The 26,967-nt window shown below is 39.3% G+C and overlaps 1 protein-coding gene across 2 annotated transcripts in view; it reads right to left on the bottom strand.

Moving 5' to 3' along the window:
• The window catches only part of LOC131060942 (protein CYCLOPS), a 198,685-nt gene that overhangs the window by 97,896 nt on the left and 73,822 nt on the right, over nucleotides 1-26,967 (bottom strand). For both annotated transcript variants that reach the window (XM_057994404.2, XM_057994403.2), the window contains exon 6: nucleotides 4,144-4,841. In XM_057994404.2, the coding sequence (XP_057850387.2) occupies nucleotides 4,144-4,841 (698 nt within the window). The remainder of the gene's footprint in view (nucleotides 1-4,143; nucleotides 4,842-26,967) is intronic.

Raw genomic sequence — 26,967 nt, 5'->3', positions numbered from 1 at the left:
ATAAAAAGGGGTAAATTACCGTTAAAAATAAATAGTGTGCAATTGAATACATGAATAATTCCTATAACTTAGTGTATGTATATGAACCCCACATACTAATAATGCTAGATTTACACAATTTCAAATTAAAAACACAGATGCCCCATCTCATATTACAAGAAACATAAGAGGAACTAAGAGGATTAAGAATAAATAAAGGAGCACAAGAAAATACATATTTTTCCCACAATTAGTATCGAACACTTTAATCATTCAAAATGTGAGGCAATCCCTAAGAGTTAAACCGCACAACTCAGTATTCAATGGGAAAACAAAAAATCTATCACTTAGACATTGTGAATCCTCCATAGCACTAAAGAAAATCAATGAAATAGCAAACAAACTAGAACTACTAACACATCTCAAAAAATGCCCAATATTATACAAGTCTTCTCAAGAAAATATCATGATCTGATAAACCTTCTCCTATCATGTGTAGATGTAGAACAATGATAACAACAAAACTACATCCCCATAATAATCTTAGAAGAAAGATCAACAAAATCAGAATAAGAAAACAAGGAATGCCTAATTAATGGTTTGATACGCCAATGGAATAAGACAATTGGGGGAAATTTGCATTTTCTACAGAATTTGAACTCACCAAGGGCTACATTATGGGGTTCTCATCATGTGGACCCCATTCCAGCTCCGAAATGGGTAGGAGCCAGAGCGGTGACAAGAGTGCCTAGGGAGCTTCCTGACAGCCTTGGGTTCCCAGTGGGTGCATGACATCCACTCCTAGGCGCTCCCAAATGCCTCCACAAGTGCCAAAAAGAAAGCAAAAATACACTTTTTTAAATGAAAGAAATTAGAAAAATAAACCTTAAAACATTACATAAACCTAAATTTTGCCCCTTCCCAACTTCATTTCTCTCCAACACACCCTTTCTCACCCATTTTTGTATATGCCATACCCAAATGTACTGCCCAAGAAAATAAATTGTTGTATTGGCATATCAAAACTCAATACCTGCACCCGATCCCATACCAAAACCGGCAACTTAGACCAAGGGTGATAAGTCTTTTTAAGTGGCTGTGTTGTCACAGCCCATAGTATACCTTCACTGAGCCAAAACATTTCCCTTTACAATTTCAAAATGGAAGACAAAAATTAGAAACAAGATCTAATGCAGGAGTCAAATGAAAGGATGACATCATTTGCATCATTCATGATGTTATTTACTTATTTCAAGCTGTAATTTATCTTCTATACATCATCATTTCAAACAGATGGAATCATCTAGTCAAAATTGTAATTAAACCAAGTCAAGTCAAACACCCAGTTTTCTTGCATCTAGCCAACCAAGACATAAAATTCTGTAGAAATAACTTATTATACTTGATGACAACCCATTTTGAACATACATTAATTACCATTAAGAGGGTTATTAAGCTCCATTTAGACCTATGACTTGAACTTCTAAACTTGATTCACAAAACTCAACAAAAAAGGTCAGGAACGGATTTGACCAGAAAACAAGATCTAATGCAGTGCTTCCTCACAGTTAACCCAGGAATTCAACTTTCTGCCAAAATGCATTTTTCTGACCAGTCCTGACTCTGACTGTTGTGTTTGTCCTGTTGACTGAGGGAAAGACAGAAAAGTTGGAGTTGACCTTTTTAATTCAATTAGATCTTCCAATCCTATTGCAGACAACTGCTGATGCAGAGCCCCATACTGGAGAATTAGCTGCCATTTTCAATCTGAATGAGGAAGGAAAGAAGGTCAAAATGGGCAAAGCATGGACCCTTTTTAAGAAAGAGATTTTGCAGCCAGACATGGAAGCCTTTATAAAACTTACTGGCTGAGAATGAAACCCTGTTTAATACTGAGCAACTGGACAGGATCTTTCAGCTGAGTGAAGGATTAATCTTTCTCTTTCACCAACTATAGATCTTATATGCAATCATTTACTTTTATCTATCTTAATATAGGGAGCTGCCCCCTGAGGTAGCAATTCACCTAAAAAAAAAAACTGCTGATGCAAGTTTTACCAAAAAATTGGAAAGTTGATTGGGCAATGAGTCGTTGCAATTTCAGTTGACCAAGTGCAACAGTCAAAATTTCACTTAAGGTAAATCTGATCATCCAGCAACTTCAACAAAGGTAAGGTAAATGCTGAACATTTATTCGACTCCCAAGTTACACTTACTATAAACTTAAGAGATTTTAACTTATTGAGTTTGCTTGAATGAAATATTTCCATGTCTCAAATTCCTTCAAAGAGGTAACGGAATTACCCCATTACTAGATTTACTATTGGGGTTGCCCGTGACTGGAGAAAGACCTATGCTGAGTGGAGCCCATGATTGGAGTAAGATGCAGCTTATAGGGTGTAATCCATGATTCAAATAAGACCCAGAAAGAACCATTGTAAGCAGGCAAATGAAACCCTTGAAACTATTACAAATCAATTATTCTCAGCAAATTGGGTTGCTAACTGTACCCTTAGAAAGGTCGCTGAATCAAGAGAATTTTTACGAAATGGGAAAATTCGTCAAAGAAATACATTGCATTTATAGTTTTACTAAACTATTTTATTTTCTAAATTGCTTGGCTGACTAGTGAAGATGGAAATGGTGAGAAACCCAAAGTAATGACACCTACAAGCAATTAACATCAAGGGGAAACCTTCCATCTTGTGTGATTAGAGGTTGGTTTCTACTCATTACAGAACTAATGTGTTTCATTTACTGACTTATAATCAGTATGAGCAGCTGCTTTAGTCACTGGCTTTGTATCTTGCCATTGAGTGCACTTACAAGTTACAAGTAAGATGACGCTGTGACATCTGCCTAATATCCTAAGTGTTCTCCTACAACCCTATAATATGAAGTATCAGCCAATTACTAAATATGCTATGAATATGGCTTGGATTACATTTCTTGAGTTGCTCGGAGCCTGTCAACTTGGATGCAAAACATTAAAGTCCACTGATATATGACAGGACCCAAAACACTTTCATCTCATGAATCTGCTATAATTCTAATTATATTGATTTGCATTTTAAGAAAAATAGTTTATAATGCCAAACATAAGCTCTAATAAGTTCAAATCCTTTGATTGAATGGATTTCAAAACAAGAAAAAAACCGCTATCTAATTAGCAAAAAATAGACCTATGTGAAATGATGATGAGAAAGAGAAAAAGAGAGAATCTTGAAAAGAAAAAGGTAATCTATCAAAGAAGTAAAACTGATGTAAATATAAATAGGATTGAAAATTCAAAATTCTAATGTGGTTTCCAAGCAATTCGAGAAGATAATTAATCTAGCCAAGAAATCTTGCCACTCTCTTCCAACAATTTTTTTGTCTATGGCCTTGTATCTTACATGTGCAGTCTATATATGCCACAAATCTAAACCCATTTATGCTACTAGTCTTTTTGCATTTTTCCTCTTTTTGTGCTGAAGAGAGAAAACTCACACTAGTATGTGTTATAACTTATAAATTGTTTGTTTGATCAAGATTGAATGCAGATTCTTGAATATGAAACTGCTATTGTTATGGTAGAAGTCGACATATTTCTGCATCCTCAATCATTGTGTTTCAGCATCTAGATATTGTGTTTGCCTTCATATCTTCCTCTTTATCACCATTCACTCACGCCATAGATATCAAGGCTGGCTTGCTACATTTTTCACATTTTTCTCTGTGAGTGAAGCATTTTGAGAAGTTTTACAATCTTTGGATTAAAAACATTTATAATTTTGATCAGCTCTTAATCAGTCAACGGATCAGTACAACCAAATGAATAGGGTTAGATGATATGCATTTACAAAAACCTGTTGTTGTATTGAAACTTCAGAATTGAAATAAAATATAATAAAAAAGGGTACAAAGAAATACAAATTATTGATGTGATCCAATTTACCCTGCTTAATATTAGGAGGCTAATGTGTTAATGTTTGTAAGTTTTAAATATTTAGCCTGCAAGCAAGTTAAATCTGTTAATTTTTGTCATCAACTTATGCAGGATGTTAATAGAAAGAATATAATGCACAATTAAGAAGGCCAAAACAGAAGTCTAAAGTGGAGATAATATTTTCTATTGGAATCAGCCATTCTAGTTGATATAAGCAAGCTAATCAATTGGCATACCTTTTTCTTTTACATTGTTATCTACATCTCCATCCGCTCCTCGTTTTCTAGAGCTTTCACACCTTGACACAGTTCGCCCTGAGTTGACTGGATCTTCACATGTTGTCACACCAGCAGAAAGCACAGGAGCAGCAGCAGAGGATTCACTTTGTGATGGTTCTTGTGACATTGCACTTGTTTGCAACTGATTTGGAGCTACATCCAATGTTTCTGTTTCCCCATCTTGATTTAAACAAGTACCTTGTTGTGCTTGCTCATTCTCTTTCACTTGGATAAGCTTGGCTGTTTGCACCCTTTCTTCAGGCTCAGGAACTTGAAGAAATGAATTATGATTTTGGCTCATACAGTAAATATTCTCGTCGTGAACATAAGGGCCAAAAGCATTATCTATTGGGATTCCCTTATTAAATTGGTTAGCTCCCAATTTCTTACGCTCCAATGTCCCCTTCAGCATGCTGACAACAGAAGACACTGAATCCATAGCACCTACTGGCTGCGTACTAAAAGAAGACATTGATGTAAGGGATGGAGACAAAAATGTTGATTGCTGAATTGACTGCTCACTAGTTAAGGCGTGAGAAAGGAAACCCAAAGATGCTGTTTCATGCTTTATATTATGTGTACTTCCTCCTACTGGTATTTGCAATACTTCCACATCATTTGAAGTTGGCATTCCCTGCATAGCAGCATATCTACGTCTGCAACCAACAATGAAAGATCAAACTTGATAGACAGATCAAGGAAACAGACAATAAAATTTGTTTTCCCAGTTGAGTAACATTGCAACATGCTTTCTGAGACATTAAATTTCAAGAAAGAGCAAAGGAAATTTACTTTTCTTTTTCAAACAATTTGACCTAGATAATTTAATATTCTACAGCCATTAACATTTTCAAATGTAGGTGAGAACTGTGTGGTGGATTGCATTGAATAAAAGAAATGAGGGCATCTATGTCATTTCATGTAATATACAGTTGTAAACAAAACTGCCAAACCATTTTTCCAAAAGTGAAGACCGTTCAATTATAAAGACCCCTGACTCAAATAGCTAGTGTCCATCACCAATAAACTCCATAGAATAAAGTATAAAATCTTAGAAACAAATATAGAATTATGTGCAGTAGAAAGTCAAGGTTCTGTCAGGCCTTTTTCTGGGGGACATTGATATATTTTTAGGATGACTTCACTGGTGACATTGTTGCTCAAACAGAGGTATTCAGTAAACACAACAATTGCCTGATTGTTGTTGCTAAGGAAGACATATTAACTTTTCTTCCCTATATTAGGAGGTCTTTTAGTGATACACAATTTTACTCACAGTTTTGAATCATGCCCCAAAAACAATGTCATTAGCACTGAGAAGATGCTATCAAAAACTTATCTAGAGGTTTTGTAATTCAAAACTTAAAATTTACATGGTCCCATTGTTTTTATTTAAATTCCCAGTGAGATCTTCTACAGGAATCCTTGATTAGTTGGAGAAGTGGAGTTATGAGTTTCATATGATCCCATCTCTTGAATTCTCCCATGAAAGTAGGTCCCTTAGTAAGGCAAGATTCTATAAATATATAGAAGATGGTCAAGACCAGAAATAGGTGTGTGGCTTTTAACAAGCAATTGGTCACATATGCACTTGTAGACTTCAGCTGTAAAACCTTTGAACAGCAAAAATAAACTGTATCCCTCTTTTGGAGCCATCGCTTAAAATTATATTTCACCAATCCTATTACATCATCTTCCTCAGAATCTTCAGTTGGCTGATGTTTATCATACTAAGGCAGGTAAAGATGATATGCCTCCAATGTTATGATATCTCATGTATGTCCATCAAGCATGATATGTACTTACTAGCCAATGAACCGATCTCTCATAGTAAGGACCATTATTTTTATTCATTGAAAATCATATCTATTTATCATAAATGTTGATGCATGACCAAAAGTGGTTATTAAGACTGTACAAAGGTCTGGCAGCAAAGGGAATCATGGGAGCACCCAATGGATTTCCAATACAAGTAGACAAAAATCAAAATAGATTGAAGAAATGAAAGCAAAGACTAATTCAAAAACAGAAGTTAAAAAAAAGCTATATCTTGTCTTTCATTTGCAGTAGAAAGACAGCATGCCTAAAGCCTTAGGAAACACAAGAATCTCAAAGCTATGCTAGTTATAATGTGCAAGTGTTGTATCTCCAATTGGCGGTCTTTATTATCAAAAAAATCGCATTAGTATTGACTTGAAATAGTGGAGGGACATCTGCAACTCACAATATCCTGAAGTTGGAAATACTGTGTTGTCAATCTGATTAAGCTTCTATATATAAGGGAGGATTAAATTTTCTGCTGTAAAGACAATCTGCTTTGCTAGAGAAGATTTACTTTTGTGCACAGTTAGGATTCTCTAATAATCATAACATCCACCCCACACTTAAAAGAATATTCCGTAAAAAACATTTCTTTAATACATGACAGCTCATTCACTTCAAACTTCTTAAGAAACTGTTTGACAGCAGGTAAATTTCACAGATCATCACAATGGGGTTCCAAAACAAAGGAATATAACTCCTCTAACCACTACTTCAATATGAGATTTGGAGCTTAAGAACAAAGATTTAGAGTGAGCACAAAGCCTTGAGCTGTAGCTCGATCAAGTAATCATAAAAGCTCCAAAAAATACCCACCAAGATAAAGATCATTGAGAAGATTCTCATTAGCATTAGATAAAATCTTAGACATGGAAAATATAAGAAAAAATCTCTTAGAAACAGCATTTATTGTAGCCATTGGAAACCCTACGACCTACAGCTGGCTGATAAAAAATTTCCAATTGAAACACTAACACAGGTATCTATGGCAATGGAAAAAAGCAATAGAATCCATTTATCAATGGTCAACCTGACCATTGATAAATTTTCAGGTTTTTTTTTCATCCTTAAGAGGAACCTCCGGGCAACTACAAACAAGAGAACCTCCAACTTCAGGTTTATAAGACAGTTGTCAACCCCAATAATATGCTCGTTGCTACCATATGAAAAATATGATAAATTAGTAGAAGATTCAGATCAAGATAGGCAAACCATAACAGAACATAATACTGCATTCTTGTAATCCTGGCCTGTCAGCCTCCTAGATCATCAATTGTAATTGCTTTTAGGAGATATTGTAATATTGCACTCACTTTAGGTATATTCTCCATGTACTTGTCAATCTATAAATATAGATCTTACCTTATGGTGAACATACATTGAACCTGGTCCACTGTGTGTGATTGATGCATTCAGCAAGAGATATAATTAACCTATGGAAGGATTCCCATAGCATAAATAGATGTCATTGTGTCTCATCTATTCATTCAAAATTCGTGCTATAGAGCCAAAGTGATAAATGGTATCCTCCTACAATTCATATGTCATGTTTCTCTCTCCATCAATGTTATTGTTGAATGACATACAATGACATTGGGGATGCTTGTGTGGTGAATTCTTTTGATTAAAGGGTTTAACAAGTTTTTAAGGGATCTCAAAACAATTTACAGCATATAAAACATCAGAAAAAACATAGCAAACACAAAAAAAAAAAAACAGAATGAAAAGCCAACATAGCACAGCATAAATTCTCTTTAAGGGTATAAGGCATCAGAAACTACCAGTTCAGCCTGGAAGAAGCTTTCTTGAAATTTATGGAAGTCCAAAGACTGTTACTTGTCACCCTCGTTGTTTATCTTTTTGGTATTACTAGTTCTTGTACTAGGACCAACATCCCTTTTGGCAATCATCATAAGACCAAAACCGACACTCATCCTTTTCACCTTATCTCTGAGGCCTTTAATCTCCATATCACTTCTCTTGACAACACTTTTTATGTTTTCCTTTATCTTTGCCATGTCTCACTTGAGAACCATCACTCTAGTATCCTAAATCTCCTAGCCTTTCATTACCTCCTCCTACAAGACAGCAACCCATTCCTTCTGAATAGATCCTCCATCAACTTATTCACTTGGGCTATAGCCTCCCAATTTGGAATATCCTCATGTCCTCCACAACAGAATCCTAGGTCTCCCCTCTCTACTTCTTGGCCATGATCTCCATCTTGATATTTAGCCTACTGATCTCTGTGTAAAACCACTTAATGAGATGGTGTCGTACCTTGAATGTCTGACTGAGAGTCATCCAATTTCAGCCAACCATATTCAGATCATCAAACAAGTCCTCCAAGGAAGTGGGGTTAGGTCAAGGAAGTATAAAATCCTTGGGATCAAGAGGCAGGGATTCTAGATTCCAAGGAAGGGTTCCCCTATGGCAAATTCAAGTACAAAAAACTATGTTACCCCGAGTTTCCGGGACGGGGATGGCAGAGGACGAGGGTACGTGTTCCCAGGACGGTGATTTTGTTTGCCAATTTTGGGGATGGCTAGGAGATGGCTATATAAAAAAACGGAAAATTAAAATATATAGGGAAATTTAAAATCTTCATATGAAAACATGGATAAAGCATGCACATATCCATTATAGAAAATAACATATAAGAACTAGTCGACTTCTTATGCCAAATTTGTGTTAAATGGAGAGTCAAATTCAAATTGCTTATAGAATTCATTGTCAAAATTCACTATCAATATGCAGAATACATGGGGATGTCCCCTAGGAATCCCCTATCCCCTGGACATCCTCGAGACAGGGACGCTTGAAAAAAAAAACTAGGGACGCGTCCTCGGGTAACTAGACAAAAAAAAAGCTTGACCTTTCCCCTTGTCTTGGACTTGAGGGGGCTTACTATTCTTCTAAAATTCATGGGCCCTTCCCACACTCTTCTTGGCAATCTCCCCCTTCTTAGACAATTGAGTCTGCCTAGGGGGTTCGCCCCATTCCTTTTTTCGTCCCTACTTCCATCAGCACCACTAGACCTAGTTTTCATCAAAGTCACTCCCTACAAATCACTGACTCAAACTCTAACCTAGTATCAGTTCTACTCCCTTCTCAACTGTTTTCCTCCTTATCGTCTGAGTCCTCAGAACTAGAGTCCAAAAGGTCCACCATTTTATTGACTGTTAGGGGTCAATAACACATGTTAGTTTATAGTTGGGTTGGGTGTTTATGTTTTGTTATGTTTGCGTCGTCCAGAGGTTCCCGTGGGGTAGTTGGTAGTTAATGACGGTCGGCAACTTGGCCAACCGTCGAGTCTATATATGGTATGGATGGAACCTTGACAAGATTGGTATTGTACTAGCATATTCGAGAATTCAATAAAGATATCATTATTCTGTCATAGCTGTTATGTCATTGTTGTTTATGCTTTGATATATATTAATGTTTTGTTACATGAATTGTTGGTACGTGTGGAATATCTCTGTTTATCCATGAGTTTACCAACCTCATCATAAGGACTAAACATTGACCTTGGTTTCATCTTTTTTGTTGACAACATGAGAAACATTTGGATTCAATTGCCTCACATAGTTGACAATTAATATGATTAACCCCTAATGCAAGAGAGCCATATTGGATGCTTTCTTACAATCTTTAATGAATGTCTCCAAAGACAAAAGCAAATAAAAAGGAGAAGACACAAAAACTCTTCCACTACAAATGGTTCAACAAAAAGATATGATATTGGTGAAAAAAAGGACTTAAAATACCCTTCCAAAGTCACGGAGCTCATTATACAAAGGGCAATCTCATCCAACAGAGATTCAAGAGAACACCTAGCATTACCAAAGTGTATTTTTATTGGTTACTCATTTGACTTCAGGAAAACAAACATGGCTTCTTCTCCCATATGCCTATCCTTGAAAATTTTTGCACCAATCATGGAAAGCCCTATAACCTCTACCACCATTCTTTCGTAACAACAAATTCCATATTCTGCATTATCACCAATTCTTATGTGGTGAATGTTATGGTGTGCTAATAAAGATAGTTGTGGATCTTGTCTTAATAATCTTGGTTAGGTTTAAGTAGGTCATTTGAGGGCAATATTATTAATTTATATGTTCCATGGGGACACGTCCCCTACCTTTTTTCTCTCGTACCCGTACCAAGGACTAAACAGGGACGCGGGGACAGGAATTTGTCGTTTCCTAAGCGTCCCCTTTTTGGCAAAAACACAGGGGACATTTCAAGGACGGGTGTTGGGCAATAGGGGATGGCAGAGGACAGCAAGGGGATGCCTAGAGGTCCCCCGACTGTCCCTGGGACAACTAGCTGTCCCCTATGGCCCAAAAAAATTTTAAGTCCAAAATAAACAAAAAAACACATTTTTAATTTACAATAGAGGTTTGGCTAGCCCCACCAAGACCCCAAATAAACATGAAAATATAGCAAACCCTAATGTAGTGCATAAAACAAACAAAAGGAAGAAAAAGACACTCATTTTGACATTTGCCAAATAGGAAAAGAGCAGCAAGAAGAGAAGAAGCGGTTGGTTAAGGAGTGAACAGCAGGTGAAAGAGGAGCTTAAGCCATCAAATCTACTCCATTAGAGGTTGAGGACGAGACACCTCCAGGATTGCTTGGGGTTCCTGTTATCACAAAAGCTTGCACCTTGTGAAACATGGAAACAACCCCGAAGTGTGGGACCTTGTGCAACGGGGTTGAATCTCCGGAGAAGGCCGGCTTCCTTCTCAATCCAGGTGTAGGTGTTGAACCAACTCAACACTTCAAAACTTACTCCTAAGCCTATCCTAACAACTTGCAGAGGAAAAGAGAAGAGAGAAATGCTTAAACTAAAAAGAGGTGATGCACCAAGAAGAGATTGTTTCTCTCCCTACCCGAAATGACACAAAGAATCAACTGAAATACCCAGGAGATGCACAAACTTCAGTTGTATGAGTGACCCCAATGCATGTATGGAGGTTAGAATTCGCTGAATGTCAAGAGGGGAGAAGGTTTCCCACAAGTCACACTCGAAAATAAATTAACACAACATATATGAGAGAAGAGCCACAAAACATACACCTATGATGAAGGTAAGGAAACATACACAGCATACATAAGTTGAAGAAAGGCAAGAATAGCAATTTCAATTCATTCAAAGGCCAATGGCCAAACTTACAGTTGCAAAATGCAGAATAAATACAAGAGAAGTGGGAGAGTATAGAATAGCTCAAGCCAGTAGGGAGAGAACCCCTTACAATGAGGTTTAACAGCCTTTATATAGAAAATTGGTCACAGAGGAGAGACCATTGGTCAAGGAAGAGAAGCCCCGACCCTTGTGTGTGCAGGGAAATGTCTGTCAGGGAATGCAGGAAAGTGCATGCACCTGACATTCTGTACATACAAACAACCTAGCCATACCCTAAAAATGCAATCCTAAGAAGAAAGGCACTTCAAGAAGGTGGATTTATTGACATTCCAAAGTCAGAGCATGCAAAAATGACATAGGTTACCACAACAAGCATGGCCCTATACCTCTCTTGATGGAAATCCTGCCAAAATCATTAAATGCACCCCTGTAGCTCCATAAAAGAAGGTGCACAAGTCACAAAAGTCATCGGAGCATTTAAAGCTTTGAGTGTTGATCACGCCATCCGGAAGTGTTGCAAGCCAGAAGGAAGTCTGAGGACTTCGGAAACTCGGGTTCCCAAAGTGGGGAAGACAAGGAAGGAACTTCGGAACCTCGAGGTTCCGGATAGTTCCGGGGAACTGAAAAGAGGCCAAGGAAGGAACCTTAGGGTTCCGGAGTTCCGAAGAAGAGGGAAAGGCAGCAAGGAAGGGACTTCGGAACCTCGGGGTTCCAGAGTTCCAGGGAACAGAGAAGGACAGCAAGGAAGGGCGAGACTTAGCAAAGGAACTTCAGAACCTCAGGTTCCAGAATTCTGGGACAAGAAAAAGGGCAAGGGAAAGAAGTTCCAGAAAACTGGAAAAATGGGCTAAGGAAAGGAAGGAGGTTCCGAAGTTCTGGGAAAAGGAAAGAAGAGAAGGCAAAGAGAAGGAACTTCGGAACCTCGGGGTTCCGGAGTTCTAGAGAACTAGAGAGAAAAGGCAACAAAGGGAAGGAACTTCCTCCAGACAAGACAACACTTCTCACTTCATAATTTCACTACTTTTCTCCTTGATCAACAGGGGCAGCGCTGGTCCATGGATCGTATCTCTGATCGGTTCTTAGTGATTGACCAAGGGTGTCATAAAATGACAACAGTTCCATTGGTTAAGAAGGCAGCCCCTCATATTGATATTGACTCAGACAGAGACTCTATCTCTAATCTTGATTTTAGACCATAGACCTACCATGTGCTGATTATGGACAGACATATATTTTCTTAGTTTATCTTGACATTATAATAGACAGTTGATTATGGACTTCTATGTTTTATCTTTTCTACTTACAGTTTGTGTCATCTCATAGTTATGGATGTTTAATATTTAATATTTATCATTTTATGTCTATTATGGATGTTTATGACATATGTTTGTTGGCAATGATTGATAAAAGCATTTGAATTTTGGTAAAATGTTTGTCAATTCTCTTGTGAAATCTCAATTCAAGTCTAATGCAATGTATTAATGTCTATGATGAATGCTTTACCATTGTTATGATATGCATATTTGAAATTTTTCTATATTTGTAAAACCCCCCCTATTTTTTTAACAGTCGTCCCCTCGAAAATGACCCAAAAGTACCCCTGTACCGGAAACACATCCCGACGTCCCCTACCTTCCCTGTCCCCATCCCCGAAACTCCGTGGAAGATAGATTAATTTAGATATACTACTAGTTCTTAGGAATTAATCTCACAAGGTTTCACTTTTGAGAAGTGATGGGACTGATTGTGGAGTCAGAATTAGCAATGAGCTTTCTCTAAAGCACTGCAGAGAAATTGCAAAATTAAAAATTTGAAAGTAAAATTTCCAAATCAGGACCGGCCAAAAGTAAGTCAGTCCATAAAGGGGTTGTGGATTGAAGTTTAGGTTGTAATTCTTCACAAAATCTTAATGTTGGGAACTACAATTAGAGCATCAAAAAACCAGTTACATTCTTTTAAAAACATTGATAAATCATTAGGGGAATAGTTTCGCCCAATTTTATCATATCACACTTCACATCTTCAGCCAAACTTTTCAGTGCTTTCCTCCCCAAAATTTTAAGTTCTAAATTTAAATCCACAAAATACTCCATGAGTGGAAGTGGTTACTAGGCACCACTTAAATGAAATCACATGAGGTGACTGAAATCATAGTTGAAAAACTCGGACTCGGCAATGACTCGATTAGCCCAAAAATTTAAAAAACTTGGGACTCGCCAAAAAAACTCAGCAAAAAATCGGCAATAACTCAACAAATTTATTGAACATTTCAAAATATATATAATTTTAAAAATATTCTTAATAAAGATACATATTATTGAATTTGTAGAACATATGACTAATTTCCATCATAATGTCATATATAAATCAAAATTAGATACCATTTACATATATATTAGTGATGATAGTTGATAAGTATAATCTTTAAAAGATATTAATATAACAATTATTTTCATTTTTTCAAATTTATAAGACTATCGATTTGATACAGAGAAACGGGAATCGCCCAAAATCGTCGAGTTTGGGTGATTCCCAAGTCGAGTTGCCCTCCCCGATTTTGCCTGGCTCGGACTCGAACTCAAATGAGTCCAGAGGGTCAAACTCGCCAAAATCGCCAACTCGGTGAAATCGCCCAAAATCTTTAGTCCCGACAGCTGGACTCGGCCAGCGTTGGGCATAATGAAAGTAAAAAAAAGAACAATTTAAAAAGTTTTTTATGATGTTTTTTTTGGTTTATTATGCTATGCCCCTAAAAGTGAACTTCATTTCATTCATTTGGCAAAATAGGAGGAGAAAAGTGAGTTGTGAAGAGAAACAAGGGTTCATTGAAGAAAAACCAGCAAGGAGGAAGCTCAAGATTTCATCCATTCATCACATTGGGGCTGCTTTGTACCTTCATTTGGTGCATCAAGAATTGGAAAGGAAGAGTTTGCAGCTCATTTCAAGCTTGTTGTAAGAGGTAAGTTTGATTTTTTGAGTTTTTTTTGTTTCTTGTAAGCAAAAATTTCATTTTCTATTCATTTCATTTGAAATTTTTACATTTTTTTCCAAGATCTTTTGTATGTAGGGTTTGTAAATTTATTTTTTTTAAAAGTAGGGTTTAAAAATTTTGATCGAACCCCACATTTCTTTTTAAAAAAATTTAATTTTTTTGAAAAAAATGTACAATGAGAATGAATGTACAAATTCTCAAATATTAATTTTTTTTTGTATTTGTAATGTCTTATTGCAGCAACCTTCACTTTCTTATTTGCCTCAATTTTCACAAAACTATCATACAATGTCTTCTTCTAGGACACCCACATAGAAAGGACCCCACTTGGAAATTTCATGAAGATTTTCCTGAGCAAAAAAAGAGCAGGCAAAGTGTATGTTTTGCAAAACAATATTCCATGGAGGCATTTATAGATTGAAATACCAAATTGCTAGTGTACGTGGCCATGATGCCAAGCGATGCCTAAAAGCAACTATTGAGGCTACAAGCAAGTGCTATGTAATGGTTGAAGCACTTGAAAACAAAAAGGAAATGGCAAAGAAGCAAAAGGAAGATTTTGCGGCCATTGGAAGTGGAACAGCTTTAGGTTGTGTTAGAGGACCTTCTTCCATCCCTCCATATTGTCCCACTCACCGTGCTACTGCTAGCACTTCTGCTTCTGCAGGTGGCAGTGCTAGTGCTCATGTTCCTTGCACTGCCAGTGGTAGTGGGAGTGTTATCATTAAAACTAGAATTTGTAAATCTAGGTTGAATTCCTTCTTTGAGCCTCGCTCTACTCCTAGGTCCCAGCAGTCACTTGAGGGATGGGTTGGAACAAGGAGGTCCATGATGCCGCTAAAATGGCAGTTGGCAGGTTTTGGGTCTACAGCAGTGTTCCATTTTTTGCAGCCAGGTGAATATTTTATGTTTGATTGTTTTAATATTTATAGTTTGATTCTTTGTTTGATTTTTTGTCGTACATAGTACATAACTTATCTCATTTAATTTATTTGTGAAAAGTCTCCTTATTGGCAAGAAATGGTTGATGTTCTTACCATATGCAGGGCGAGGTTCAAAGCCCCTTCTAAATCTGATTTAAGGGGACCAATTTTGACTGAATTAGTGCATGATGTGAAGAGGGAATTAGCTGATTAACGCCAGATATGGAGTGCTAAAGGTCACCATCATGACTGATGGTTGGATGGATAGGAGAAATAGACCTCTCCTTAGTTTTCTTGTTTCTTCCGCGGGTGATTGATTAATTTTAATTTCATTTAGTCATTAATTTTTTATTTTTCATTTAATGTTTATTGAATGATCATTGATCTTGCTTTATTTTTTATTTTAGGGGGCATTGTTTTCATCAAGTCCATTGATGCCTCCGCACATTGCAAAAATGCCACTTTCCTGTGTGAGAAAATAGAGGAGGTGATGAGGTGGGTGAGGAGAACGTGGTGTAGGTAGTCACCAACAATGCAGCAAATTATGTTGCTGCAGGTAAACTTTTGATTACAAACTAATTTTGTTTGCAAATTAATTACTATTTTGTAACTTCATTAATTATAATGCAACAAATTATGTTGTTGCAAGTAAACTTTTGATGGAGAGGCACCCATCTATAGTTTGGACTCCATGTGCCACCCATTGCATTGACCTCATGTTGGAGGATATTGGAAAACTCCCATGGGTTAAGAGATGTGTGGAAAGGGCGAGAAATATTTGCAAATTTATATATAATCATTCATGGGTGTTAGCTCTTATGAGACAATACACAAAGCAGAGGGAGTTAGCTCGTCTTGGAATCACCAGATTTGGCACTAACTTCATTACATTCCATGCTTCGCTGTAAGGCGGCCTTGAGACGTATGGTTGTTGGTGAGGAGTGGTCTTCCTCTTCCTATGTCGCTACCCCTACAGGGACAGATATGGCAGATTGCATTTTTTATGAGGAAGGCTTTTGGAATCCTTGTGATGAGATTGTGAAGGTAAAAATTTAATAAATCCTACAATTTAAGTTTTTGTTTTATAATTTATTCATCATTTTCTCTTATTTGCTCATTTTTCTAAATTACACAATATTTGCAATTTTGCAATTTGTTAAGCCCTTGGTGGTTCTCCTATGAGTTGCGGAAGGAGAAAAGCCCGCAATGGGCTACATATATGAGGGCATGGATAGGGCCAAGGAGGCCATCAAATCCATCTATGTAGGAGATGAGAGCAAGTATCGTCCCATTTGGGAAATCATTGATAGGAGATGGCATAACCAACTTCGCAGGCCCATCCATGCAGCAGCATATTATTTGAATCCGACATTCCATTTCAGCCCTACTTTCAAGGCTGATGAGGAGGATCTTAGTGGGTTGTACTCAGTCATGGAGAGGATGGCACCTGATGGTTGTTTTCCAATGCTCAAGGGCAGAAATTTTCTCGTACTATCTACAAAGAAAGTAGGACATCTATGATGCCAGGTAAAAATTTAAAATACATTCTAAGGCATAATTTTAATTTTATTATATATTGTTAAATGAGAGTCCACTGATTTATTTTTTTTCTCATTTCAAATTCAGATAATTGGTGGAGCTTTTTTGGCCCAAGGACATCAAATCTTCAGAAGTTGGCCATTCGCATTTTGAGCCAACCATGCAGTGCATCTGGTTGTGAGCACAATTGGTGTATGTTTGAGCACATACACTCCAAGAGGTGCAATAGATTATCTATGGAGAGGATGAACGATCTTGTCTTTGCTCACTACAACCTCCGCCTCAGAATGAAAAGGAATGCATCGGCTGACAACTCCCCTATCATTCTAGCTGAGGTTGATCCTAAAGCCGAGTGGGCCACTGAGACAGAACCTGTCTTTAGTGATGACGACATTGATTGGGTCGACCAAGCAGATGCAAATGATGAGGTTGTAGCCATGGCAAAGGAGGAGCAGAGAACACGAGCAGAGAGAGGCACAGCAGAGCCAGAGGCAAACAGTGACACAGATATTTCTGATGTTGGTGAGGGTGGCATGGTGTCACAGGGAAAGGCTATGGCTGCCGAGTCATCCAAGACCTACCTTAGATGCCTTCGTAAGGGGTTGGGGCCTGGGGATGTAGGCTCCTCTGAGCCATAGGCTTGTAGTTGTTTTTACTTTTGGTATTTGTATGGAACATTTTGATTTAATCATATGATGACATGGCTTTTTTATTCCATGAGTTTTGTAATATTGTATACATTTGACAATATTTATATATCTATGTTTGTTATTTCCTTCAGGTGCAATTTGCGTTTATGCTTATGTGATTGATGTATACTTGTGAATGTAATCAAATTAGCTTCTATTTGATGATGTTATTGTGTCTTTAAGGTGTATTTAATAAAGGGTGCATGAAACAAGTTTTAAATCCTTAAAAATCTCTACATTTCTTGAGTTCTTCACTTTGCCGACTCCAGCCGAGTCTGTGCCGAGTTTCGACTCCGAGTCCCGAGACGAGTAGGCCTCGCCAAGTCAAGTCCGAGTCCCGAGTCTCGTTTCTTTGATTTGATATTTAACAAAAAGAAATAATATTTCAAAACATATTTTAAAGATATTCAAATTATTTAATTTTTAAAAATTAAAAAATAAGAGATTAAATTATACAATTAAATATCTAAAAATATATTTAAAACTAGACTATATATTTAAAATATATTCATTAACAAAATTAAACCTAATTTTTTTAAAAGTTGTATAGTTATAAACTTATAACAATGCAGTTCTAAAACAAATTTTCCCCACTCAAAAAAGAGGGAAAACAACAAAGGCCACTCTATTTGTAAAATTAAAGCTTGTTCCAAAACCTTAGTTTGACTAAACATGCACGACGTTCAACTTCGAATCTCCATCTTGTAGAGGAGCAAGCTAAATGTTCCTGGACAAGTAAATTTGACAAACAGTTCAATGCAATCATAAATTAGTGTTTTGCCCTAACGCATCGTCACATGCCATAACGCACCATTGCATGCCAAACAAAGGTTGAAACATTGCTGCAAACAGTGATTTTAATCAACTGCAACAAGTTTTACACAAAAAATTGTCGGTTTTGCAGGATATATGTGTGGGTTTTTTAGGTTGAAATCATGGCAAACTTGTCAGCGAGTATAACCATGAGTGACTTGTCAAGCTTGCTAGCTCGTGAGTGCTCACGAGGTGTCCAAGTTTCTGGCGAGTTTTACAACTCGCCAGAAATCACTACATGAGAGCAACAGTGACAAGGCAAATGCTACATAGAGCAGCAAAGGACACATTTGAACCCCAATAGAGGAGTGAGGCATATGCAAGGGCTGTACGCGCAATGATTCCGCGGTGGGAAAAAGCACTTGGAGCATTGTTGAGGAGAAGCACAAGAAGTGCCCCGCAAGCCCTACTAACAGACTGTTGATTCTTTAAGAGCCAACAACACCCTTACAGGGTGTGAGGTGCAAGAGAGCCTTGTTGGTTTTCTTGCTGTCTGTTAAGGCTTGGAGCCTCAAGCTCTCAGATTCAACCCCCTAACCTTTTTTCAATTCACCCTCCACTAGGTGTTACATAGGCATACAAACATGTGAAATTTCAAATTTTGAATGGTTAAAACAATTAACCTATAGGAGCTTAAAGGTAATAAATGGTAGCAGACCAAAATTGAAATATTAATTTATGCAAAATCAGCAACCAAATAAATTAAGAGGTGATGAAATTTCATTGGTCTGCTGTCAGCAAATCACAGCAGGACACTTGAAGCAATCGAGATAAAGGATTTCTTATGAAATTATATTAGAAACATTAATATTTACTTGGGTTAAAAGGTTTCAAGGGATAATCTTTTGAAGGCAATAACTTGATATGCAGTCTTCTTTTTAAACCATTTGAAGCATTGGAAAGCTTGCAAATAACTCTTTGTATTGGTGAAATTTTAATCACATTTTCATCAGAGGAACATAAAAATAAAAATGTGAATCTATATTGTCTTCAACAGGTCTATTATCACTCTTTTTGTCCTATGTGTCGGCATATTTATTCTACACCCTTGTCATTATGTAACCATAAAATCACAGAAAACTACCGTTTACATCATGCTTATTGAGTTTACAATTGTGGCCCTAAAAGAACACAAAAAAAAACAAATACTGATTGTAGGCTTGCTCCACAAGGTCTTCTAATCAAAGCCACCAATTTGGCAGAGCATGTGAATTCAAGAAAGGATTAATACAAAACAAAGGAAATAATCAAGTGCTGAGTAGGTGCATTTTTAAGGTTGGTGCTCTCTAAGTGGCTAGTCATCCGGAGGTATGAATTTCCAGCTATACAACAATAACTCAACCATGGAAACTACTAATTGATAGTTCTTTTGATCCTCTAACTGGTGTGTAGCCTACTGCAGAAGTACACATTACTTTGTTGAAGTTGAAACACCTAATTGCTCTGTAAAGCAACATATCAAGATTAGTATTTATACCACCAAATGAAATTGTTAATATTATTTCATGATCGGTCATAGGCGGCATTTTGGTGTAGTGGCAGCGCCTTCTTTTGTTTCCGATCCGCTTTCCTGTTCGTCAGCGCGTGTGCCAAGTGGTGTCTCGGTGTTGCTCTGAGCAACTCGCTTTTCTCACCCAATGTTGAGAGAACGTAGAGCTGTCGCGTGGCTCAAGTCTTTTCTTCGACGTGTGCTTCTCGGCCCCACCATCCCCCATGTAAAGGCATCGACATTTGGTGCCCCCGCGTTGCACGTTCCTGTCCTCTTTTCACGCTCGACTTCGGGTCTCCCCCGAGTCGCCACGTGTCTTCCATGACAGTTTGTGAACCAGAATGCGGTTTGCACCGCGATTTTCTTGTTTGGAAAGTGCAGGGGTCGCCATGATGCAGTTGAGGTAACAACTTTGAAGGTCGTTTTCGCTGGGTAGTGTCTCGCAGAGTGCCACGCTAGGATTTTGTTGATGTTGCGTACTGTTTGTTAAGAGTCGGGGGCTCAATATAGGCCTTCTTTTTCTGCTTTTTAAGAGGTTCGAACTTTAGAGAGATTTTTAGACTTTGGCTCATTGAAGAAGCCTTTATGTTAATTAAATTTGGTGAATGATAGACATGTCAAATTGTGCCTATGGCCTTTATGATTGTTTTATTTGAAGCTTAATAGACTGACTTCTATGCTATTTTCAAATTTGATAATTTCTGTGATATATGTTGTGAGACTTCACGAATTAAACTATGTTTTAGGACTTGTTATCTGTTGGATGAATGGTGAATGTCATATTATGTTGAATGATTTTTTGTTGAATTATCCTCTCAAATAGTTCTGAGCATGTAGATTGTTGAATGAGCTTTAAAACTGCATTTATCTGGGTTTCATATGCTGTTAGTGTTTTCAAAAATATCCTAGCGTATCGCCCAAGTAATGTAGTTTGTTTTTAAGTTTTCCTCTTCCCCCTTTCTCCCCCAATTGTATGAAGAGTCGGCTTCTCAAACCCAGAGGTCATTCAGTGAGTCTCGCGTGCAAAAGGTGCCCCTTCATTGAATTTCCCATAAGGTTGTTAGCGTTTAATGCAAAATTAAGAGTCAACAGTTCTTTTTCTGGCACGCCCTGTGGGACCGTAATTTTGAACAAGCCTAAGCAAGTTTATGAGTCGTAGACCTATTACCAGGAGCCAAACAACTTTAAATCTCAGTTTGCTTCTCTCACGCCTGGTAAGCGTCCATTCGCCCGCAGCTACTTCTTCTCAGAATCCACCTATTTTCCCTATGGTACCTATTCCCGTAGTAATGGCTCAGATTCCTCCTAGAAACTTCGTGCTTTGGAATAGCGGTAGCCCTCTCATTCCTCTTGTTCCACCTGCAGTATGGAGGCCAATTCCTACCTCCCCACTAAAAGTTGTCCCTAAATTCACCGAAGAATGTTTCAAGACGCCGGGGGAACACCTACAAGATGTGGCCAATGTTTGCACTGTCCATAACATTACAAAGCAAAACGTAGCTCTGAGATTGCTTGCGCCTTCATTCAAAGGGAAAGCTTTAGATTGGTACAGATCTCTTGGTCCAAACTCTATAGCCAATTGGGACCAGCTGGGTGACCGCTTCTTTGAGAGATTTTTCGACGAGGCTGATAGATCATCCCTAATGCAGAAATTGATTACCATAAAAAGAGCTCCTCAAGAAGCGGTGACAGAATTCAATATGAGATTTTAGAGGACCTGGCAAAGAATACCATTGTCCGTTCGTCCACCTGCGGATATGGCGTTTGTTTTTTATTTGAAAGCCTTCAATTCAGGTATATCCGTGATGATCCAATCTCTCGAAGGAAATACTCTCCCGGATGCGTATGATTTGGCGATCTGAGCAGAAAACAATTTAATTGATGCTAGAAAGCTTGCGCCACGACCACTCATGTCGGTCTTTCCTGAGTTATCAAATCAAGTTCCTGAGCCAGCTATGCCTAGCACATCTGAATCTATGTATGTGTATCCCGAATCCCACCAAGCAAGTATGCCTTCCCCCTCATCTCTGGCTGCGGAAGTCAATGATATGAAAAGTTTGTTGAGATCTTTCTCAAATGAAATCGTTAATTTGAAAAGATCCCAAATCCCACGTGCTAGACCTCCCTTCCAACAGAATTTCCAAGGGAATAGACCCACATATCAGCAAAACCAATATGCGAATAACCGAGCTTCCTCAAGTCAGTAGAATGGCCAAATAGTTCTAGTGCCCAATCCTTTGCAAACTATCTATCCCAGCACCAATAAAGAGTTAACCGTAGGACAGAATAATCTAGCGGATGACACCAATTCTTGGTGTTTTCCATGTAACAATGCCCATGCTCCAACAAACTGCCCAAAAGGCAATTTGCAACAAAAAATTGCAGATCAGCGAAGCCAAGGTGTTGCCTCGGATGATTCAGTTTATGCATCCCCTGGTATGGACAATGCGGCTCTCATCGCACAGATGCAAGGTATGTCAATAGAGCAGGAAAGGGAGATAGCTCTGGACCATGCATTATTCTCTTGGATGGAGGATGAGGACGTCGTGCTCACAAATGGCGCAACCACATCAAGCTCGGGGGCTCCTCAAATGCAGTAAGATTACAACCTCCAGTAAAAAAGACATTTCATGGGAGAGAATGTAGGCACGCGGGGGAGGTTCATCTCAAATAAAGTTCCTGAACACCCGCGGTTGCTACCACATATCCAAGAAAGGAGTTTATTCCCTATAAGCCGAGAGAGGCAAAAACATCAATGCCATCTGTATTGGACGTGGTGGAGCAGCTAAAGAAAGCCCCAGCTAACGTCTCCTTATGGGATCTCATTAGCATCCTAGAGAAAAAGAATCAGTTGAAAGAAGCTCTGTTAGTGGTGGAGAGACCTGCTGGCAGGAATGTTGCCAGTTCTTCGCAAGCTAGTGAAGAAAGATTTGTGCCCCCCGCAGAACAATCACGCTCACCGATGGTGTTGACAAATGGGGTCGTACCGCCTAGATCTCAAGTGGAAGGTAAGCCTAAACCAAACCCTTTCTATCATAGTAGGAGACAAGCTTTTACACAATTCTATGATAGATTCTGGTGCTAGCACCACCGTCATGCCTAAGCAAATTGTTGAGGTTTTGAACATTAAATATGAGCCTTTAAGTAGGGGTGTTATGTAACTAGATGGAAATAAAGTCCAGACTGTGGGTCTCATTAAAAGCCTTCCGCTGACATTGTTTGCGTATCCTAGTGTCACCGTGTCCCAAGAAGTAGTAGTTATTGACATACCGCCTATTTTTGGCCTTTGCCTTTCCCGAGACTTCACCGCCAAAATAGGAGGTTACCTATCTTTAGATACCCTCCCTCCCTATTTGGTATTTACAGTTTCGATGGGATTCACACCTCACCCTATTCTGTTCGGTGTTCTTGTTTCGGATCTGGCAAATCTTGAATTTCATCATTGTTACTTCTCCAGTTGAGTATTTGTTGAGTATTTGTTAATTTGATTTACATGCATAAGGATTCCTAATATTCCGAATTCGTCACTCAATACACTTGCGAGAGATTAACCCCCGCACAAGTTGAAGTCTATCGTACCCCCTCACCGTACGGTTACACTCCCTCCTCACCACCGTACGGCCTGCCTCCACACTACTATACGACCTATTTGGCACCATCGTACTGCCTTGGCACCACTGTACGGCCTCTTCGACACTACCGTACGGCTCGGCACCACCATACGGTCTTGGCACCACCGTACGGCCTCTTCGACACTACCGTACGGCCCTTCCTTGGCAGCCATACGCGCAGTCTCCTTCACCGTACAACCTTTGTTCCAGCACCGTACGACTGCACTACTGTACGGTCCTGCTCCAACACTACCGTACACCCTTGCTTCCTCCGCCATTACGGTTGGGGAACATTACTGTGGTATCAGAGCTGGTCATTCTGCCAACCTGTTGGGAGAATCATGACATCGAATGAAGGATTGATAGATGCGCTGAAGGAGTTAAGAAGTCAGCAAGAGCTTTGCCAGATCCTCACTAGAAGGCTTGCCATATATTCTCTATCCCAGATTTCGGCGGATTGGAAGGAACATCTGTTGGTTGAATACTCTAAGAATACTTTTGCCTGCGAACTGATGGATGGTCAAGTACAGGTTGACGGATACAAGGTGGTTGACGACATCATTTACTACAAGGACAAAATCTATCTGGTGCCCGAGTCCAAGATAAAGGAGACGATTCTGAAGGAAATGCACGATTCTCCCCTAACCGGACACCCGGGATACTTGAAAACCTACAGACAGAACTGGGAGAGGTTTTCCTGGAAGGGACTTAAGAACAACGTTCTACAGTATGTGCGGAAATGCTCCACCTGTCAGCCAATCAAATCTGAGCACACATTACCCACTGGACTGCTGCAACCATTGCCAATCCCTGACCAGAAATGGGATAGCATCTTAATGGATTTCATTACTGGAATTCCCCTCGTGCAAAGAAAGGATTGCATCTTTGTCGTGGAAGATCGTTTGACCAAGTATGCCCATTTCTTTTCCATCTCCACCGGATACCAGGCAACCCAGGTGGCCGAGTGGTTCTTCCGTGAGGTATTCTGCCTGCATAATCGTCCGCAGAACATAGTGAGTGACAGGGATTCTGGAACACCACAGTGGCATGAAGAACATGCGACAGACATGAGCGTTACCTTTTAGGAAGAGCAGCATCTACATGAGAAGAACATGTTGCAGATGAGTTTCGAGATTCTAGACCACCATGTGAAAATGACTGATTGGCATGATGGCATGATAGCTTGGGATTCGGGCATCGATGTGTTTGATGATTCGTTTCAGTGGGATCCTAACGACTCCAGGCATGGCAACGTTTATATTAGAGTGGAGCAGTGGAAGTTGGAGGGAGGTTTACTCTTCTCACTTACTTCCATATGTGGGCACGTGGTCATGTTGCGGCATGGAGATTTCAGATATGGCTATCGGTGTGCGTGCTTGGTTTGGGACCCTGGATCTCTGCAGTGGGCAAACCATTTAATGATGGATTGCTTGAGGGCAAGCAATCTTTGGGCAGCGAGGATTTGTAATGTCCCCGATATAATTAAATAATATTAATTATTGTATGGCCCTAAATTTAATAATAAAATCTGTCGGGCCCCCCTTTTTTATTTTATTAGTTAAGTTATGTTTGTGTCAGCCCGTTTGTAACCCTTCAAGAAGTTTCCCGGAGCCCATATTTATGGCCGAGTCTGTCATAGTTGTAGGTATGCGAATTTGGATATTTTTCTCTCTTGTGCGAATTCCTGTTGGAGTTCTGGTTTCCGCCATTTTGGAGGTGAAAGACCCTCCTATTTGGTATTTACAGTTTCGGTGGGATTCACACCTCACCCTATTATGTTCGGTGTTCTTGTTACGGATCTGGCAAATCTTGAATTTCATCATTGTTACTTCTCCAGTTGAGTATTTGTTGAGTATTTGTTAATCTGATTTACATGCATAAGGATTCCTAATATTCTGAATTCGTCACTCAATACACTTGCGAGAGATTAACCCCCACACAAGTTGAAGTCTACCGTACCCCCTCACCGTACGGTTACACTCCCTCCTCACCACCGTACGGCCTGCCTCCACACTACCGTACGACCTATTTGGCACCACTGTACGGCCTCTTCGACACTACCATACGGCCCTACACCACCGTGCGGCTCTGCACCACCGTACGGTCTTGGCACCACCGTACGGCCTCTTCGACACTACCGTACGGCCCTTCCTTGGCAGCCATACGCACAGTCTCCTTCACCATACAACCTTTGTTCCTGCACTGTACGACTGCACTACCGTACGGTCCTGCTCCAACACTACCGTACACCCTTGCTTCCTCCGCCAGTACGGTTGGGGAACATTACAGTTATTGACATACCGCCTATTTTCGGCCTCTGCCTTTCCCGAGACTTCACTACCAAAATAGGAGGTTACCTATCTTTAGATTGGTCCCACCTCATCCTCCGTACCCAGCATGTTGCTAAGCTCAAAATTCTTTCAAAACCCCTACACACCAAGCACGTAGCTGATTAGGTTATGCTCAACTTTGAGCCTACTCACACCTCCATCTCTAATGAGAAGAGAAAAACGGTAAAACTTTTAGAGGATGAAGAGGTGACTAGGGATATTACACCAGAGCAAGAAGTTTTTCTCAACGAATTCATAAATTCTGATCCATATTCCAATTACATGCCACAGGTCTCGGTACCTACTGTATTTTTGATGAGGATCAAGTTATCCCAAAACTAACTAAGGGCCCACTAACCAAGGAAGAGCTGTCTTCTACGCTCTAGACCTTGCACTTTGACAGTGCAAGATGAAAGGTAGGTTCAGGCGCTGGAATTTGCCTTCGCCTTCGGGTGAGCAAATCCTAAGATCTTTTTGCCTGCAGTTTGCTTGCTCCAACAATGAAGCAGAATATGAAGGGCTGATCCAAGGCCTAAGTTTAGTAGAAAGGATAGGCATAAAGAAGTTGAAAGTTTTGGGTGATTCTGAGCTGATCGTGCACTAGGTCCGAGGAATCTCAAGTGCCAAGCACGTCCGCTTGAGGTCCTACAGTCATAGGACATGGGATCTGATTGAAAGCTTTGATGCCTTCAACATCCAGAGGATTCCTCAAAAGACAAATGCATCCGCTGATCGGATGGCCACTATTGGGTCGCAATTCAACCCTGTTGTGGACTTGCTTGCCAATCCCCAGGCGGTTTGTGTGATCGTTCGACCAGCTATTCCAAACAATGACACCCACTGGCAAGTCTTTAGAGTGATGAGCAAATTGCTCTGTTCATTCAAAACTCCAAAGAGTTTGCTGATCAATTGCAGTCTAAAGTAAAGGAGGCTTACGGGGATCAAATCATTCAATTGAAATCCAACAAGCTCCCAAATGGATTGATCACCCTAGAGAATTTATTTGACCATGATGATGCTAAAAATGACAAGCGAAAAACTCATGGCCAATAAAGGTGACTACGCCGAAATGTCAGTAGGGAATGGGAGAATACTTAAGGTCGGAAAGGAAGTTCCCCCAGAAGACCGAGAGAGATTGGCTCAATATTGTGATGAATACGTGGGCGTGTTAGCATCACCTTGGAGAATTTATTTGACCATGATGATGCTAAAAATGACAAGCAAAAAACTCACGGCCGATAAAGGTGACTACACCGAAATGTTAGTAGGGAATGGGAGAATACTTAGGGTCGGAAAGGAAGTTCCCCCAGAAGACCGAGAGAGATTGGCTCAATATTGTGATGAATACGTGGGCGTGCTAGCATGGTCATATGAGGATTTGAAAGGTTACAATTCTAGCATCATTCAACACACCATTGAG

This window comes from Cryptomeria japonica, chromosome 5 (genome assembly GCF_030272615.1).
Source record: "Cryptomeria japonica chromosome 5, Sugi_1.0, whole genome shotgun sequence".
Taxonomy (NCBI): domain Eukaryota; kingdom Viridiplantae; phylum Streptophyta; class Pinopsida; order Cupressales; family Cupressaceae; genus Cryptomeria; species Cryptomeria japonica.
Note: the sequence above shows the minus strand (reverse complement) of the source record. Positions and strands in the feature narration are given on the sequence as shown.